Below are 21,415 nucleotides of genomic sequence, written 5' to 3'. Positions count from 1 at the left end.
GACCTTTAGTTAGTTGGCTAATTTTTATCAGATAATGTATGACAAATAGGATGTATGTGTACATGGTATGTAGGAATAAAAAAACGTAGGGTTGGCGGTTTTAATAAATATATTTTTAAGTACTGGGACTTTCGATTTTTAAAAAATGTATCTAGTTCAAATCCAAACTAAAAGTCGGTGTACTTCAAAAATATTGCCTGCAATAATTGTCCTATTTATGCTGTAATAAGTTGTTTTATTTCTTATTCCAGAATAACAAATACTGACAAAATTGGTATTAGCTTAGGAATTTACACTTAGTATAAAAAATTTAGAAGCATTTTTATAGTTACTTACGTGACAACCCTTAACTTAATATACAAGATTGTAAACAAGAAAAGTCTGTAAAAGATTATTGGATAGAACCTGATAAGTAAAATATAAATTACTTATATCGTATAACTTTAAATTAAGTCTGATGATAAATAACGTTTATATTTTTTTTAAGTTTAGGCATATTGAGATAATAAATCAAACGAGAAGATAGGTTGAATATTATAAAATAAAATACATACAATTGTACAGTAATGTATAATTTATAATTTCAATTCAACTGTGCAAAAGAGATCTTGCTACATTCACGTTAAAGCTCAAATTATAAATACTTTTACTTAATCTTAAAGTGTGAAGTTTTTACAGTTTTTTTCTAAAACTTCCAACTGCATATGTGACAAGAATCAGTTACTCTATATTGTATGTTAATGAGGCATCCAGTAGCAGTAAGTAACATATCTACTATTCATGAGTCACTGGATATCATTAAACGTAACAGTTTATAATTATCTATTTGTTTAAGGTTATTCTTTGAAAATTATCTTTTATACAGTCTCCTTATGTTTGCTTTTAAGTGTGCGCTTTTGTTTATGTATAATCATTTAAATTTTGAAATATATTCATTCAAGTTACATTCTAAGAGCTTATTGGTAAAAAAGTAAATTAATATTTATTTATTAACAAAAGAGACATTATGCACAAATGGCGGTCTTATCGTTAGGTAGCGATCTCTTCCAGACTACCATATAAAATAAAAAGAGAAACATTTTGAAGAGGAGGGTGAGCAAAAATTAAGGTAATTGGAATAAATAATATCTATTTTTTCATAACATTTTTCATTTTAATTCATCAATATACGTGAACGGTCTTGATAACGTTTTACGGCCAATGAGGATTTTATAAATGTAGACACAATTTTTTGTCTTGTACTGTTCTTTTTGTAACACATTAATTTAAAACAATTTCAATTAATGCATTACAAAAAAAACAATATAAGCTAATGCATCGTAAGTCACCACCTTTCTATATTGGAGCGAATGTTTCAGATTCGATCACGATACACGAACTCAATGATTATGCGATATAATATAACGATTCCATGTTTACAGAGTGAAAGTAAATCGATACAATATGAATGTGTTGAATGTAGATGATAAGATTGAGGGCAGTCTCTAACAAACACGCATTTTGTATGCAATAAAATGATAGACATTAAAATCTCAACATAAATGTTGTTGTTAACCTACAACTTACAAGACTTGTAAGTGAAATCAGAATGTGCATATTTTTTTATTCATATAATAACGGGCAAATGAGGTGGTGATTCGCCTGATGGTAAGAGATCACCACCGCACATGCAGGGGAAGAGCAAATACGTTAGGCGCTAAGCGGTAAAGGATAAGGAAAGGATTGGGAAGGGTAAAAAAGGAATATTAATTGAATGAGGCCACAATTATAATATCTTAAGCCCCTGTCCCTTATCTGAACCACCTTCTTTAGCTACTACCATAAGGTTATTTCATTTATTTTAACTCCGTACTTAATTAAATTACGTTTTATTTAAGACGATCATTTAATGTAGGTTTGTAACCTTTTACGCTGGAGCTTTAATTATACTTATGGTAAAATTGTAATAAATTATCTGTGCTTACCATTACCAACCGTGTTAGATAACGGTTATACTAAAAAATCGTTTGCACCAATGTATTTATGTAATGATTTGACAGCTCTTACAGTGGTATTTAAATTCGCACATTAGTCTACTCGATCTTGTCATGTCAGTGTCAGAGTAAGGACAGCAAAAAATTAATGGCCTCAGTGCTGAAGTCGTTTGTATAACCCCCATAATAAGTTCGTATGCTTGGCTTTGGATTTTTTGCAGGTTACAAGAACACATCCAACGTGACAAGTCTAAATACGCTTCTGTACAATGTAAAACTGATGTGGTTGTATTTGAAATGAGTATTTGATGATAAAGGATTAAATAATCTACGAATATATGTACTTACAGGTACATAAATAAAAACGTATGTAGAACATTGAAATGACAAAATTTAAACACATGTTTTCTCGTAGGTACGTCGTATTAAATCGGATAAATTACTTTAAGCTTTTTTTGCAAAACATAATGTAGTGTTTATTTGCTTGTCAAATTATTTAAACAGTAGATGAACGATAAAAACAATTCACTCATTATTCACAGTAAGTTTGACAGGCGACAAAAACTAAAGACTGTGGATGTACATGGCATATACATTGTAAAAGCAAGGCGACCGCTTGGTAAATGATGGATCGTGATAAAAAATATTAAAGATTTCGAGGCAATCGAAATACCTATTACTTTCCATAAAATAGGGTGAATAGTCATTGCGGGGTGAATAGAAACAACTCTGAGATATTTATTAACTGCTTCTGATTTTTTTCTTTCATGGTAACATGTTTAAATATTTTTTTTAAATCTTTCTTGTTTTTTTTTTCCTAGTCTAGCTTTTAACATATTAACACTTCAGTAATGTTTTTTTGTAATTTTCGGTATGTATCGAAAATTTTAAAATAACTTTTTTACATAAGCTTATCAAACCTAAATGCAATTAACTTATTGAACAAAACGATTGTCTAAATATACATTGAAATAAAAATATAAAAATATTCACGATAACACGATCTTAACTCGTTAATTAAGCGTATCAATGAAGATATCAGTGTTTTGATCTAATTGTGATTGGTTTCTGATTGACTGTTAATTTGTATGCCCACCGGACCCGAAGGCTGGTTCATAATAAATGTATCTGATGCGATAAAATTATTGGCTACTAATTAAGATGAGTGTTCAGTGAAAATGACTTTATCTAAGATTTAATTGCAAAGCGTGACTAGAAATAGATGTACGTAGAATCATAGATAACATAATACCATAGCAGGATTCAAATAAATTGAATATAATATGCAGTATTTAATATTTATTGGCCGAAATAAACATATTGTAAGCTTTCCGCATTCGAAATAGAGCGTTACATTTCAACGTTCCAAAAAATTAAATAATAATACATAAAAATAGTGGCCAATAACAAAAAAAAAAGCGGGTGGAGAGTTTGGATTGTTTGATTTGTTTTAATCACATATTTACTTAAAGTTTATTTAATAATTAATCTCTAACCCTACTTAAGATTATGCAATCATGTGTTAAGCCACCAAAATCATGTGTTTAGCTAGCTTTAAAAAGTTGCAAAAAAAGAAGTAAAAGTAGATATAAAACTAATTTAAAGCAATAAATTAACGACCGTAACGGTCGATTTAATTTGTTACTATCTTACATAATAACTCTTAATAAAGACGCTATACCCGAATACCTTCATGTTTATGAGCAATTATTTTTTGCAGCTCTCCAAAAATAGTTGATATGCAACAATGTCCTTAATTGGCATGATTTAGAATGTTATTCGTTTCAGTACGTCCATCGACTTCGGTTGAGAAAGTGATAAAAATGTCCGTATCTATAATGTCTACGCAAAATTAGAAGATGCTACAAATTACACACTTATACATAAAGCTACAACAGATATCAACATTAAATTTATTATATCATCATCAGCCCTTATATGTTGGGAAAATGCTGGGACACAGGCCTCCTGTGAGGGTTCAGGCCAGGCCATAATCCACCACGCTGGGCAAGTGCGGGTTGGCAGGTGTCACATGTCGTCGAACTTTCGATTCTTGGACATGCCGGTTTCCTCACGATGTTTTCCTTCACCGTTTTTGAAACAGTGGTGATATTACACATACGAGGATACATTGAAAAATCAATTTATTTCCTGCACGCTCGCCTAGTCTCGAACCCCGACTTGTCGATTTCAAGTCCGAGATCCTCACCACTGAGCCACCACTGCTTAAATTTATTATATACCAGCAAGAAATTAACAGATGCTGCAGGAACATGTTATTTTTATGAACCGCTGTAATATTTTAATTGACTTCTGCAAACGGGAAGAAAAATGCAAATGCTGCTTTAAATCTGTTTAACAACATAGGAACTGAGTAATTTCAAGGCATCAAATACGTTTTTAATTATTAATTTAAGTAGAAAAACAAAGAATGACATTCCCATAACCATATTTGTATACAATAATTACCGCTCATTGACTAAGGTTCCCGGGCTTATTAATTATCCGCTTTGTATGACAATTATCTTTTAGAGGACTGTGAAATTCGAGGGTTAGCAAATTCAGCTTAGGTACGAGAGTAGGTACAAAAAATGAAAGAACATTTTCATAGAGAATAATTTATATTTCTAGACAATAAGGATGTTTTCTTTGTTTCATTCATTGTAACATAAGAATAAGTTAAGAGAAATCGTGTCAGTATATTAGTAACGTTTCATCATACTGGAATCATTCAATCTTCTTGTTCCTTGAAGCATGCCATTTCTGTATGAAGAGTTTGAGTTAGAGAAGTGGGTATTGCATTTCTATTGTTCGGAAGTTACGCATATATTTCTATATTTACAACATATTGAACTCGGGCCTTGCACGACAATTGTAAATTGAAAAGTATCAATCCTTATGCCTTCTTCTTTTATAATTATTACGAGCTTTTGCACGCGCCTTCGCACGCTTTAAATTCGGAGTAGTTTAATTGATGTTATTATACATATACCTTCATTCTACCTTCTTCATGAATCACTCTATCTATTTAAAAAAATCCATGAAAATCCGTTGCCTAGTTTTAAAGATTTAAGCATACATAGGGACGAAGGGACAGAGAACGACGAAACGACGACGACGAAAACGACGTAAACGACCAACGAAATAAATCTGTAATCACTACATAGTAGTAAAACGAAGAGCGACTTCGTTTTACTACTATGTAGTTTAGATTACAGATTACATTTAGATTACAGATTCATTTTTTTAAACTTTTATAAAAATGAGTAGGCAAAAAGTACATTTGTTTTATCGAATTTCTTATAAATTGATATATTTTTATAGCTAATATATAATGCTGATGTTCCTGTAAAAGCTCTTGTAATAAAAATTTATTAAAAACGTGAGGACTAGCTGGTATGCGGTTGATACTTGATGATTCAGTTATTTTAAAAACGAAACATTGCTATCCAAATACAACAATGTATATTGTAGAAATATTGTAATGACTAATTCTCAAATACTTAATGCTTTCGCTTTTCCCGCCAGTAGCGAGACACGAGCGAGAACCCCACATTTATATTATATAACAATAGGAATTATTGGCAATATTATATTCAAACTGTGTGTACCGTACGTAGTTGAACACATAATAAAATTTGTCTAAATATGTGAATTCATCGAAAATGGCTTAGCAGCATTGCTACTATCTTATTTCGAATACGTACATACTCGTATATAAATATCCGCAGTAAGAGCAAACATTGCTGAATAACTAGAAAGAGCTTATGCGATAGGCTACTCACTACCGACTAATACGACATTCAAAAACACATAAATAATGTTATAATAGAAATAAGTATTTATATATGAAATGGTTGTTTATATGTTTATTTCAGATAAAGTGGAAGTTGTATCGAAACAGGTTTAGAATTTACAGTGTGGAGATAACATAACTAACAGCTAACGAGTTCCGAATATCACATTTTAACATCAATCACAATACCGCAACCTCATTTGAAGCTAAATTTGCTACATCCGCCTTTTTGGATTGGCATTATTTTTTTTTTCAAATTATTCCGTAATTATATATATTTTTCTTTGTAATGAGACGATTTTTTAAATCAATTTTCATAGTTATGACTTTCTGCCCACATCTTCAAAATAATGAGGCTTTTCCTACTATGTCTAGTTGTAGAATAATTAGTTGGTCAGTCATAAAGTTTACGAAGAAGTTATTGGCAATGATTGCTCTAGAATCTAGATTATATTTTTCTAATTAACACATGCGTGATCTAATCTAGTAAGAGTATATTTGGATGAATCAGAAAACGTCTTATGGATAAATCATATTCGATTTTCCAACCAGTAAATGTATCTATTAGTCACCGTAATAGTAATGGAAGATAATGTAATAAGTCCAAATTACTATAATTGTTTCCCTATACTTACGTGGTGCATGTAAATGTTGGCCATTCATAATTATTTGAAAGTAACCACAACGATTTGCTTTCTTCACGCTATTCATCACTTCATTTGTTAGTTTGTTATAATGACTCATATAATCGAATAGAGTGTTTGAAATGTTTATATAACAAAATATGCTTAAATAACATTTATTGAATGTTTTCAAAGGCAATTAAATTAATTCAAAGATAGAGTGGATATGTTAATCCCACAATTAATAGAAAAGTAAAAGTCTTTATATATCTATCAAGTGCTTATTTGTATTTGCTTTTATTCAATAAAATGTATGTACAGTATAAAATTTTTATTGGTGAGTGTAGTACTCAAATTATCACATGTAGGTTTCATTTTACCAGTGATGCATTTTAATATTCTGAAATTTTTGGCCTAACGAATAATTGTTTTTTTTGCCTAAAAATTTTTGGCAAAACAATAATAGGCTCTAGTAGACGCATTAAAAGAAGTTGAGATTTATAAGTTTAAAATATTCAAACCAAAGAGTATTAAATTCCGCTTCTATTTTCACTTAAAAAAACACAATTTAAATATTAGCATTTGCCCTTCAACTCTTACGTGTAACGCGAGAGGCCAAACATACGAAATCTGAACTCGTTATCACTTACGACTGTTACGTTAATCTATGCCCTCGTCAATTATGGAAAGTAAAAGTGGTTTATTTGGACAGTATAAGCGCATAGAACGGATGAATCCCACGCTAAGCCAGAAAGTGAGAGGATGTCGGATGGTCAGTCACATGACGCACTGCATCGAAAAATTGTTGCGAGAAAGTAGTTATGCAATGAAATTCGAACATTTAGGACCAACTGATTAGCATAAATATCATAAAACTAAATCAACCATTCTATTATGTAAATAATTTCAAAATTATTGTTATTTTTATTTTGAACCGGCGCCATTGTGGTTATTAATAAGATAACATTCAAAGCTTTTAAATATATCGTATTTCAGATAGATTTGGTAAGTGTCTCGTTTTAGACATATTTTACATTGATAAGCCTAGTAAGTACTAAGAGTACTGTATAAAAACAGATATTTGATTAGACAATTTGAGAATTAGAATATATTGCATCTATAACTTCCTAGTGTTCTTATAAACTATATGCCTTTTGATAGATTTCTAATTTGCTAAATATTATATTTAATAGCAGTTTAACGCGATATTTAATGTGATGCAAACAATACAAGATTGTTACGATAGAAACCTTATCGTTTACGTCCTTACCCTGCGTCCTACAACTTCATCATGTATAAATCTTTGTTAAACGTATAATTAAAGGAGTTAGTAATTATAGAGCACGACCCCAAGGCTGTATCTGCCCTATCTATCGGACTATACAATCGACAATAAATTTGTACTTACATTAAAGGGTATTCACGATTAATAAGCATCTTCTAAACATTATTGTGGTATAACCTAAGGTTTATCTAGAGTAGTAAAGGAATGTCTTTTTATAAACCCTTTTGCTCAATTACTCTTAAATGATAGGAGGTTGAATCTCTTGATACTTTATGCAAATTTATGCGTTTATTTATGTAGGCAAGAGGGTCCCACATTGTAATGTATCGACTCAGATGATTATCATAAGAAATTAATTGCTGTTGATATTTTTACCGGTTACTTCTAATTGGATATTGATTATACGTATATATTATAATGATGATGTTAGTTAGCTAGTTCTTATGACACTACCGAGCTGCTGTTTGTGAATACGAAATGCTAACGGGTATGGTGCATACTTAACGTATTTAGGTTAAGAAATTTAGGTCCCTATAATTGATAGTCATTAAGGTTAAATTTGTTTATTAATGCTGGATATCAGAAAGCGCATCTCGCATGGAAAGTGCATACAACCCGTTAGAGCGGTCCACATGCATCAAACTTTCGAATCCCGTCTAGACCTGGCTATATGTATGTATATAAACTGCACTTTCTATGCCTGTTTTCCAGTAACACGTGAGGTGTTTGGTCATGGTGTATCAAATATTATGATGGTTGCGTAATGTTTATTATTGACGTTCGTTGAATTCGATATGACTGTCATTTATGTTATTTGTTCAATGCAATGAAAGTAAGACATCAGATAGAAAGTGTAGATGTTTTTTTGTGTAGAGATAGCTTTTTTGAATATATTGTGTTTGATGCATAAGAGTCAGCAGAAGTTTCTTGTGTGGCGGTTGGTGTCTGCGCAGTTTATTATACATTCCGACAATTGGCCATTAACTAAAATCAGTGATTTGAAATACAGAATTGATATAAAAATCTTTTCGGTAGTAAGCTGACCTGGAGCCGAAGGCCCGTATTCTTTTCCCTTCTTAGTCCTTTCTTTTATTCCATCCAACAATCCTTTGCTTGTCCCTTATCCAGTAAAGGTGGCAATCCATGTGCATAAACATATCCCTCTGCAAATGTTTATGGGTGTTGCTGGTCGTTTACCATGAGGCGACCCACCGGCTCCTTTGCTACATAAAGAAGCTAATATTACCTGTACATGCATCGTAGTTGAAGTTTTCATAATTACCAATACAATACGAAAATCGGCTTTAACATGACAATTTCATCGACAGCTGCGAAATGTAGATCAATGGAGCGTGGTACTGCACTTTGTCACCATCGCACAATTTACTGCTAAATTTTCTAAAAGATTCACCAATTTCCTAAATGACAGTTACTTTATGGCTCTGCTCTTCTTATGTAAACTTGTACACGTTATATGGTTGTTTAACTAGGTAGTGTACGAACGAAACGTGAAAGATAAATAATATTGTCATGTCATTTTTGTAATGCTTCGTGGTTAGCAAACTTGTTACTTGTATTCCATAAAATGAATTCTGTTTATGAGAAGTCGTGTTATTGGGCTTGAGCATTTTTTATTAATAGCGAGATACTATGTTTTTCTTTTTTTATTTTGCACAGAAATTGACCTAACGATTTTCAATGATAATTTATTATCTACATATATAATGTAGGATCGATAAGGTATTATAGGCACTTGATTATTGTGTTCTCATTTTAATATTATCTAACCAATAACTATATTATATGCTTACTAGGCTCATCCTACACTGATGCTCATGAAACAGCTGCTTTCTGTTAGTGTTGTGGTGTAACATAAACAACAAATGATCACACATTTCCTTAACGAGTAGAAAGTGCTGTTCACAATTCACATGCTTACAAGTGTTCTAGCATGTATGTGATATCGGCTACTGTTATGACAGTACGTTAAGTGAGCCTTGTAGGTTGAAGAAGTAGGGTAATGATGTATTTATGATCGTTTAAATTAATGTTAGCTTGTTTTGCACTTGTGACGAAGCATGCAATGGCAGTTCAAAAAGTACTGGTGAATTTTATTTCTCTCAATATATAAAAAAATAAGAAATCAATATTTTTCATGAAACATATAAAAGTGATTTTTTTTTATTCATTTGTTGTCTCAGCTGTTTCTTTTCTTTAGTTCCTATTTAATTTAAAAAACGCGTTAAAAAGCATATAAAGTAACCTGTTAAACAACAATTTTATATAAATAAATCCGGATTCAAAACTTGAAGAACGATTTTTACGGATTTTATTTTGATGTAATATTATGTATGTATGTAATAATATGTAGAAATAATTGGATAGTATTACATTATGTGTGTATATGTATTTCTTTTGTATTCGCAGAATTACTCTCACGCACAAAAAATATAATCATATTCAGTCAAAGTCGCAAGCTTGATCTAGCTTTAATGATTGATGATGATGATACAAATGTTATTTGAATAGTGTTTAAAATTAGTATACCTATAATAAGTCATAGATTGATTGGAAGTAAGTACTAGAAATAATTAATCTTATTTACTTAGCCCTTTGAAACGTGATTAATTTATACTACATGACGGAAATTGATTGGAATAGTTAGCAAATGATAAATGTCTGTAGGTTCATGCTGTGAGATTCATCAAATTCTTATCTAATCTATCATTTCACTGCGCACGGGTACCTTGCTTCTATAGAATAAGTACTTTATTCTGCACTAGCGGCCCCCCCCAGGCTTCGCCCGTGGTATATATAGCCTTTCTCAATAAATGAATTAACACTGAAAGAATTTTTCAAATCGGACCAGAAGTTCCTGAGATTAGCGGGTTCAACAAACAAACAGACAGACTCTTCAGCTTTATAATATTAAGTATAGACATGTTGTGTAGGTCAGTGGTAATCCCGTCTATTTTCAACCAATTTCAAAAAAGGTGGAGTTTACCAATTCGACTGTTTTATTTTTTGTTTGTTACCTAATAACTTTTTACTGGGTGAACCTTTTATGATTATTTTCTGCTTGAAGGCTGGTGCCCACCTTGTAGTTCCATTAATTTGGTCTAGTTATAAAAATTAGAAGGCCTTTCTGTTTTTGGATAAAAATAATTATGGTTACATTTTTTAATTTTATGGTAGTTCAAATATCAAACGTAGGTACGAAATAAATTTAAAGCCAACATGGAACTCATTTTATGCAAATGGTATAACTGGAAATATATTATAAATATTCACACAGAATTTAAAAATAAATTCCTTGTATTTATCATAAATAAAGTAAGCCGATGGTGAATTTGTTAATTTAAATCATGCCAGTTGCCGTGAAAGTTGTTATCTGTACCTAAAAGTGGTGCAGCGCAACACTTTCTTTATACTTATTTCAATAATCTCATTTTTTTTCACTTATAGGGAAAGGCAAAACGCACTAAAACTTAGTCAATCGATATATTTTGATCATACTTAAAACGTACGTTCATACGGTACGTACGTTCAAGGTACGTTGATAATAAAATTTAATTTTAACATAATATAATAACAAATGAAGCTTGTTTTCAACATTATTGCTTTACGTTTATTTTTTTTCCTATACAACATTGTTATCCTATCCTACTAATCCTACTAATATTATAAATGCGAAAGTTTGTAAGGATGTGTGTATGTGTTTGTTGCTCTTTCACGCAAAAACTACTGAACCGATTGCAATGAAATTTGGTACGTGGACAACTGGAATAACATATAGGCAACTTTTATCCCGATATTCCTACGGAATACGGACTTACGCGGGTGAAACTGCGGAGCGCAGCAAGTATAATCTAAATAATAAAACGTTACATTTTTAACAATCGTTTAAGCTCAGTTTTTATTATTGAATCACGTTAAAGGTAATTTTTTACTGAGGAAGTTATAAACCACAAACATTCAATATTGAACGCATCATTCTCATTAGACTTTTACCCTTAAACAAATGTACGAGGCACAGGAAGATAATAAATTAAATTACTTTTCATCCGGCCACTAAAGAATATAACGTGATGTAAACGTGTAAAAACACTCATCAATCAAGAAAGAAATTATCGAGGCACTAGCAATTTTTTTGTAAGTTGGCATCACAATTCAAAGTTAAAGCATTTCCCTTTACTATATACTAAAATTAATCGTTTCCCTCCCGTAATGCTTTATGTGAGGTCGAGAAATAATAATTGTTATCATCGGGAAGCACAGAAAATTCATCCATTTTCTCGAAAGTAAATTAACTACAGGCCACTGGCCAACTCCTGTAGTTAATTTGTATTATATAGCTAACGCCCCATTTGCTATTAAATCGAGACTTCCTCAGCATGGTGTAAAGTTATCTTGATGCTTATTTGTAATATTTGGTATAGGGAGCAACTCTTTTAACATTTTCGAATAATAACGAAGATCACCTTTTCGCCTTTTATTTATTTATTTATTTTACTCATGAAACTAAACCGATAAATTTGCTTAAATGCTTTTTCATTAGATCGATGGAAATGTAACTGTTTTATTAAAATTAAGGTAGCTTGGATATGGTTATAGAGTATGATATACGCAATAAGGTCGCTATGTAAGCTGAGAATAGGTATTGTAAATTTTAAATCAATTAATTTATACCTAATCTGTTATTTCCAATTCCTACGATTATTAAATGCAAATATTACTCTGCCGTCTGTCTCTTGTTCACTCACTGAACATAGTTTGAGTTTCTCATCCCAGATACCATGGCAATGGGAACTATGTAGCTAAAGCCACTGACTACGCGGGCAAAGCTGCGGACAGAAGGTTAGGACGCATTTATGACAAAGTAGTTATATATATACAAAATAAAGAAATAATGCTCGACTACGAAAACTTGCAAAAGTAATGCAATTATATCTTTAACTTAAGTGATATCTAAGCGATTATAATTATTATTGTCCTAGTGTCACTCACTCCTTTTTGTTTACATAATATCTTTACAAACACAAGGTTAAAAACCGCGTTGTGACACACACCTGTGATTGTACGCATTAAGACTTGTATGTGTGAGGATATCAGAATTTATATATACACATTAAACGCGGTAATATCACTAAGGAATTATTTAAATACTTTATACAGTACATGTATGCTTTTATTACAGTTTTCAGAACTCAAAACGATAGAATATTATCACTGTATTGCAACGTTAAATTATTATTACTCAAGTATTAAAACAGCCGTATTCATGCGACGCTGCCGCTTTGCTTAGTAGACCGTGCATCGTACTCACTTACACGCGTAAGTTAGACAGAGATAGATATCGTCTGACAGGTCAAAAGTAACCAGACTATTTTAAACCGATCGAAAGCGTCATATTCGTCCGTCACATTCGTTGAAAACAACGCTGTTTTAGTTGCAAAATCGGTGTTTTTATTGTGTTGTATTGGTTATAATTCATGTTTTATTGAATTTCGTTGTGGAAAGCTACAAATACGCGATTAAAACGGTAATGCCGCGGCGTTTGAGCGATGTATGGGAACATTTTCAAGTGCTAAGTGAATCGGGAAGAAAAAAACATGGTTTGTGTGTTTATTGTAAGAAAGAATACAAATACAGTAATTCCACCCGACTCGCGGCACATATTGTACAGTGCGATAGTTGCCCAATAGATATAAGAAACATGTACAGAAATCAATTAGAGCGGTTGGAATCAGCCCATTGTTCTAAACCATCGACACCATCTGCGAAGCATTTTTTACACAATAAAGTATTAAGAAAGAAACTTAGACGTCGTCTTAATATTTCAGAATATTTTAAGATAACAAATGAACCAGGACAAAAGACTCACGCATATTGTGTGTTTTGCAGTACTGAATTTAAACAAGTTAACACCGAAAAGTTAATTTCGCATCTTCAGTATTGTACGAAATGTCCCATGGATGTGAAGAATAAGATGAAGAATTTTGGCTTACCTAATGCTCCAAACAATTCTTACGACCCTCAGCTAATAATAAAAAAGTCAACAGAACGTCCAAAAGTTTGGGAGCACTTTCGAATAATAAGCAAGGAGGGCTACAAACGACACGCTGCCTGTAAATACTGTGATGCTGAGTACAAATATTCTAATGCTACCCGGCTAGTAGTACATTTATGCCGATGCCCAAACTGTCCAAATGATGTAAAAAATCTTTTTTTAGAATATCAGTCTACTAAGAGCCCACCACATCCGTCTCACCGGCCCATTAGTATTAAAACAAGCCCATCTTTAGGAAGGCCTTTGAGTGATGTCTGGCAATACTTTAAGATTAATCATGAGTCAGGGTACAAAAGGCATACCTCTTGCATGTTTTGTGGAAAGGAATATAGACACAGTAACGCTACGAGATTGCTTAAGCATATCGTGGAGTGTGAAAAGTGTCCTAAACCTATAAAGAATAATTACTTGGCAGGTGACTCTCATTCGAGTAGCGATGACAGTGAGGGAGAGAGTATGCCTTCAGAGGCTTCTTCAAATGAAGCGGAATACTCGTTAGAGCAAACGTTAATAAAAAAAGATGATACCGCTGCAGTGTGTGATAATGAAAATGCATCTACGAGTTCTTTTATAGGCAATAACCATATTGTGGTTGAAGTAAATGTTGAAAACGTCGATGATGACATTGATGCGACTTTAGCCCGCGCCATATTCACAAGTGGAGTACCCTTTTCATTATTGGATTCTAAATATTGGAAGAAAGCAATAAATATGCTGCGTCCTGATTATAACATACCGTCTGCTCTTGACTTCAGCTGCAGATTACTTGAAGGTGAACATGCGAGATTTCGGGAAAATATTGATAATGAAATAAAAGAATCTGATATGTTGGTTCTGATATGCGACGAAATACGTATAGACGAGAAAGGTAACATTTTATTCCTTACTTATATTATAAATATGGGGGTGTATGTTTATTAGCCGCCAGTGGATAACCAATTATTTCAAAAATATTGTTATAATTAGATTCAAGGATTATTATATCTATTTATTATAATATAATTAGTAGGTACCTAAGAAGTTATGAAATTGTTATTTTGATACATAGTGACTGATGCCCATGCCCTTTATCAATTCAAATAATATTTTTAAAGAATTTAAAGATTACCACTATACATATATGATAAAGAGAAAGTTTTAATAGTATATACCTAAAGACTTAAGAGATAATTTTTTTAAATAACACTTACTATAGTTTTTAAATATTAATAAATAATTTATTTAACATAACTTTTTTGTTTATGTTATGAATAATTATTTATTTGTTTCTTTCTTTTTCAGAATTACTATGTTTTATGATCGCTACAGCCTCAAAAACTTTTTGTTATAAAATTGTTTTGCTTGAATATAAAAAATGTGAAATAGAAGTTAAAAAAAAGAAATGTAATGAAGAAATAAGTAAAGTTATAAATGAAATAGGACCAGAAAAAATACTAGCCATCATTACCGAAAGTAATTGGCATATGACACAAATACAAAAAATACTCGTCGGAACTTTTCCTACTATTGCTGGGGTGTGTTGCTTATTTGGTACTATGTACTCAATCTTTCGAGACATTGTTGAAGAATCACTTATAAAAGGTACGACTTACGACGTTGAAATCGTTGTAAAGTATTTAAAAAATGAAGTTTCTAAGGGTTCATTATCAAGCGTGCACACTGAAATTATTAACTCCTTGAAGCTTCCCAATCCTGAAAACTGGAAGGATTTTCTGTTTCAATTGGAACTATTGATGAAATATAAAAATGCATTACAGACGCTTGTGTTGTCAAACACAGTGTTCATTGAAGAAGGAATAAAGATGACGATACTAAGCGAAAGGTGGTGGGATGGAAACGACAAATGCATTAGAGTCGTCAAACAATATAATACGGCCTTAACCGAAGCGGAATCTGATAAAACCATTATATCCGACGTGCCCGCCATTTTTTCTAAATTATTGTCAAATATAGAGAACGAAATAATTTCTTACGGACAAAATTATGAAAGTGACAAATATTTTATAAGAGCCACTATAAATAATCGGAGGAAGAATTTTATTCAGCCGATTCACATGGCCGCTAACCTGTTAGACCCGCGATATGTCGGTTCTATGTTAAATGACGAAGAAATGATTGAAGCAATGTCCTACATATCTTCGTATGCAACATCTCTCACTGACGATCCTGGGGAGATAATGAAAAACTTGGCCGAGTTTAAGACGAAGACTGGTTACTTTGCAAAAGTAAAAGCCATTTGGACGAGTGCGAATTTACTGGAACCGCGAATATGGTGGAAAAGCTTTTGTTCGCATTTAAAAATATCGGAAATAGCGATCAAACTGTTGAGTGTCCCTTGTAGTATTCCGTGCGGGTACAAATCTAAATTATTCACTGAAGTCACACAAAATAGCGATCAACAAGATATAGATCGGTCAATAAAATTAGCTACGATTCGGGCGAATTACTTTTTCGAAAATAAAATTGATGAGTACAAGATGTCTGAATAAATTATTATATATTAAAAGTTTTTCTTTATTGTCAATTGTCATATCGTCTCAGTTACTGAAAAACTGAAATAAATAAGTTCACGGTTCAAGTGTGTTTTATTACCTTATAACAAATAACAAATGTTGTCTTTGACTTTAGAGAAATTAGAATGAAATAAGAGAGATTACAGAATTAACTCATACGAACTTACGCTTTTTTGGCTCCATTCGTCACACTCAATGTGTACTCATTTGCAAGTTATGACAATAATGTACATATTTTTTATGTAGCTTAAATTATTATAAAGTTATTATTTAATATAAATAGTTGTTTGACGATAAAGTGTTAACTTTATTAGTTAGTTATTATTAGTATTTGAAAGCTTTTTCTACAATTTTGAACTGAAATGCAAATATGTAATTGTTTGCTTGCAACAAAGTATTTAGTTTAATAATAACATAATACTAATTCATTTCTGTAACATAAATTATCTTTCCTATATTTATTTTTTTTTTTTCATAAAATTCATATACTGATTTCATAAAAAAGGAAATATTTAAGTACCTAAGTAAATACAGGACAATTGCAATATAACTTCATTTTTATAGGCAGCGCCATCTACACTATAACTACATAACTAAGGCTAAAAAACTAATAAACAGATAATTTTGTACAATTTCGTTTTGGTTATAAGTTACAACATTCTCCCCACAGTTCCAATCGAAGTTAAATTAAAGCTTTAAATTAGAAGACTAGATATATGAATAACAAATATTTTCACTTTATAGCCATGAACTTGTCTAAAATTAAACAACCAGATTTATAAAGGAAATAGAGATGTCAATTTATATGTTGTATATATGTAAAATGTTTACCAAGTTTTGTAGTTATTGCGTTCTGTCAGATAGCTGGGCATTGAATATAGAGAGAATTCGTGTATGAATTTATTGACAAAAGCCACAGACAACAAGAAGGATTATAACTTTATTCTTTATCTAATATAAATTGTTTAAAGATAGTTCTGTATTAATTCGTTCCATGTTTAAATATGTTTTTTTTTATTTGTTACAGAACGAGCGAACTCATCGCACTCGTAGCAGTATCGTGTACGCTCTTCTTATTCCTGCACACCAGGGACTTGAACACCAAGCTGCAGCGTATTCAAGGAAAGCTGAATGATGACGTCACCGCCTTCAACCATCTCACAGATCGTAAGTACCTATCAAGCATGTGTAGAAATACAACATACTAAGACTTTTAAAAATAAAAAGAGGAGGGGTTGAAACAGTCGTAAAATTTTATATGGTAGAAAATATTGCCAAACTTAATTCAAAATTCGCATATAAACTAACTCCAAGCTTTATTAGTCACTTTGCCATTTCAAATCCACACTAGACCTCATTTATTGAGTATTTCGATGCAAATATTAATAATTATAAAATTTAATCTTGTGCACTAGATAGTAAATTGTGTATCCATAGAATAGGTTTATACATAGAACAATATTTGTTGTACATTATTAATGCTGCTGTTATATTAGTGTATATGTTGTTTGGAAACCAATAAAATAAAATAAAAAAATCAATCATAAGCTGTAAAATCAAATGAGAAATCTCATAATCTTACTATTCCTAGTAATAAATGCTTAAGTTTGTGAGGATAGATGGATAAATGTATGTATGTGTACTCTTTGATTCGAAAACAATTTAACGGCTTCTGATTATGTATCATATGTACCAGAATAATAAATGAGCTATAGGAAACCGCGCGGCCGAACTAGCAAATTATATAAGGGCATTCACTAGGCAGTAGTCAGTTACATTATTTACATAGGAAGTTTATCAAACGCTTTCTGACGTTCAATGCAGTATTCTGTAATGCTATCATCATGCATGCATAATACTTAATACTGCCACGATTTATGTATGCAGAAATGCTAGACAAATTTGATTCAGTTGCGAAATATTTTATCTACTTCTGTTGTGGGAAATTACAATACGAAACATATAAAACGAATAATAATAAAAAATTATAATTTTTCTGCTTAGAAATTGTGATCATTAAGGTTAAAAACTATTCAATATTACAGTATCGTAGTAGCCCGCGTTTTTGCTTGCGTTCTGAGGGTAAATCGAAATCCACCTGCCATCACTAATAATATAATAATCATCACTCCTAAAATTTCATTTAAATTTTCATTAAAATGCTTGACTGCATTTTAATGAAATGTCAGAAAAAAAAACATTTTTCATTCAAAAATGTTTTTTTTTATACACATAATAATAACTATCAAATAAATACAGAAGTAACTACTAACGATATGAGATTTATTTTTAAATTTATGAAGACGCTCATGGTTCCTTAAAAGCAGCAATAAGGAAATAGTTTGAAACTTGGAAGGATACTTCCATCTTGCATGTATCGTATTTACGGCCTATTGTCAAAGAAGAATGCTCTTGTACCGACTATGGGAATTCGTTGACTTTCACTAACAAGAAAAATGCATTTTATGGGCTCTGATTTCAAATTCACGACTCCGTGGAATTGATTTGATTTAAATTTGTGGCTTTCAATGATATTTCTTCAACTTTTTCTTTTGTGCTTGATTTAAAAGTAATAGGTATTAAATTGCATAAATAAGAGATAATTCAAAATAGAGTTATTATATAAATAGGCACGGATATATTTAATACATTAAAGCTACGAATCTTTTTTATATACAGATATAATATGCAAATTAGAAAGGTCGTTGTTATGATTAAGGGATTAAAGCATATTGAACCTAACAATCACCACTTCGCAACTTTCTTGTTAAGTGCCTAATAGTATTTAAGTCGTGTAATCATGATCCATAAAAACGAGGATACACGTGATTACTTTAACAGTTTTCTATTTAAGCGTTATGTCCATGTATCTCCTTATTTTTATTCGATATTAAACCAGTAACATGTTTTGATTAGTATGGATAATAATATTGTAATAAAATTCTATTATACACGATAATATTTCGAATTTACAGATTACTGAATTAAGGTATTTTGAAACAAACGTAATTCACCAATAAAATGCCTGGAATAACAAAAAACATTACATGAAATTAAAACATTTTTTTAGGGGCTAAATGCCCTCTGAATGACTTTACTTTTTCGCTAAATAAGCTGTATATGTTTCTTATATTTCTTATTTCACTTTAATGTTAACTTAACATGCGGAGATTTTAAATAAATAGATAGCTCTATATATACACCCCAGCGAACTTCAATTACTTACGACATAGCTTTTGCATTAGAGTCTTTTTAGTAAACAACAGATTGAGACTAAATGGCTTGTTAACGGACTACTAACTTTAACTTTTTCCATTAAACGTAAAGGATCTCAATGCGAAGAAGAAAGCAATTCTGTTATTAAGCTTAAATCCCTATATTAAAACTAAGACATATCACAATTCTTGCAACAAATACTAACTAAATATCAAAATCGTTGTGTAATTAAGTATTTAAAAACGAAACGCCACAAGTTAATAGGATATATTGTGAACGCCGTTATCCGTAAGCGGAAGGGTTACCTTAATCTGATTCTGAAAAAGAAATAAAACCATTACGTAAAAGTATCTAGATGTGGCAACAGAGATTGCAATATGTTACACATAAATATTATAATTATTACAATGTAGAATTATTGGAGCAGAGTACAAAGTATTGGATAGGTAGCGAGAGAATAAAATTTATGCCAAATATTTTTGCTACTCGTATATTATTTATAATATGCCGTCATAACTTGGTCCACTGTTAAATACTAAAATAAATGTAATAAATAAATATAAGAGTGAGACTGATGCATACGTTACATACAGTGAAAATGATGCATACGTTACTTAATTTAACTCAGTAAAAAATGGATAAATTTATCGCGTAATAATACATTTCCTTTAAAGAAACAGTTTAAGGTTGGTAAGATACTTACGCCATTGTTAATTTGCCTTCCCGTAACATAAAGAAGAAAATCGAATCACAGCCCCAATTTTCTTACATGCTTTTCCTCTTAGTTGGCAACCCTCAGAAGCGGGCGGCACGTGCGAGCAATTCCAGGTCGAGTACGTTTCCTTATTGGATGATCCGCTTTGTGTATTCAGTGTCAGATATGCCATTACAAGTTTGTGGCAAGTCGGCTAATGAGCACCGGCTTTATGGAGACGACATTAAATTATTTGTTTATCAACTTAAACAACGATGTCTCAAAAAAAAAAATGTATACAATAATAATGTATACCACCTAATTCATCAATATTAGTACTATCTAATTCACCGCCGTCGAAGGAGATATGTTGTTAGACCCAAGACATGACAGTAGGTAACGGTTACCTTCTAAAGTTATAAGAGAAGAAAGTAAAGAAGTAATAAATATTATTATAAAATTCTAAAAATTTCACTTTATAAGTGGTGCTTATTTTTAAAATTTCAACTTAAAATTGTGCAAATATATATTTTGCTTCTGTCAAACTAAATTTATATTTATGTATGCCACTTCCCATCGTCAGTTACATAATTCAATTACTTTCGAAAATGGAATTTAAAATAAACGAATAATTATGCACTTGATTATTCTGTAGATACTTTTTATAGACACAGATAAAATTATACATAACCGACGCTTGACTAGAAATTGAGTAATTATTACATAATTGCTAGGAACCGCGCGGTGTGATGAATCGCCCGGACCGGCTATAATTTTTATTGTACTCATAATTTGTTCACATACATGTAACATTAATTTTATTAAGACAATATCCAGTACTAGATTATGGAATTTTAACGTTTTCAACAGTTTTAATTTTGTATTTACGATTATTTTATATGAAGGGCTGGTAGACTCACGAGTTGTATCAAATAACATTCTTCCTTATTTTATTTTTCCTATATTGATCACCTATTGAGCTTTTTCAATAATTTACGCTTACATTTATGATTTGAAACGCATAAAATAATTTTCTCAAGTGCTTTTCTTAAGATTAGTGCACGAGAAAAATGATAAACATTCTAGTTAACTATAATACCTGTTAAATGAACAGCTATCTTTGAAACGTAAGAATAATTCTTCACACAAGAACGTTAAATGTATTACATTATGACTTCAATTAGGTTAACAACTTAACATGTATACTATAGCAGCATAAAGTAATCACGGCGCAAAATCAAAGTG

The 21,415-nt window shown here is 31.3% G+C and overlaps 2 protein-coding genes across 2 annotated transcripts in view; both read left to right on the top strand.

Annotated features, from left to right (window-relative positions):
- The window catches only part of LOC119840674 (heparan sulfate 2-O-sulfotransferase pipe), a 53,405-nt gene that overhangs the window by 11,706 nt on the left and 20,284 nt on the right, over positions 1-21,415 (top strand). Inside the window, exon 2 of the mRNA XM_038367373.1 lies at positions 17,288-17,427. Within this exon, the coding sequence (XP_038223301.1) occupies positions 17,288-17,427 (140 nt within the window). The remainder of the gene's footprint in view (positions 1-17,287; positions 17,428-21,415) is intronic.
- Positions 13,089-16,322, top strand: LOC119840673. The gene is made up of 2 exons (XM_038367372.1): positions 13,089-14,615; positions 15,029-16,322. Exons 1-2 carry the CDS (start codon positions 13,223-13,225, stop codon positions 16,234-16,236), a joined length of 2,601 nt encoding a protein of 866 aa, XP_038223300.1. The 5' UTR covers positions 13,089-13,222; the 3' UTR covers positions 16,237-16,322.

This window comes from Zerene cesonia, chromosome 7 (assembly GCF_012273895.1).
Source record: "Zerene cesonia ecotype Mississippi chromosome 7, Zerene_cesonia_1.1, whole genome shotgun sequence".
Classification (NCBI taxonomy): Eukaryota; Metazoa; Arthropoda; class Insecta; order Lepidoptera; family Pieridae; genus Zerene; species Zerene cesonia.
This window is presented reverse-complemented; position numbering and strand designations above follow the sequence as displayed.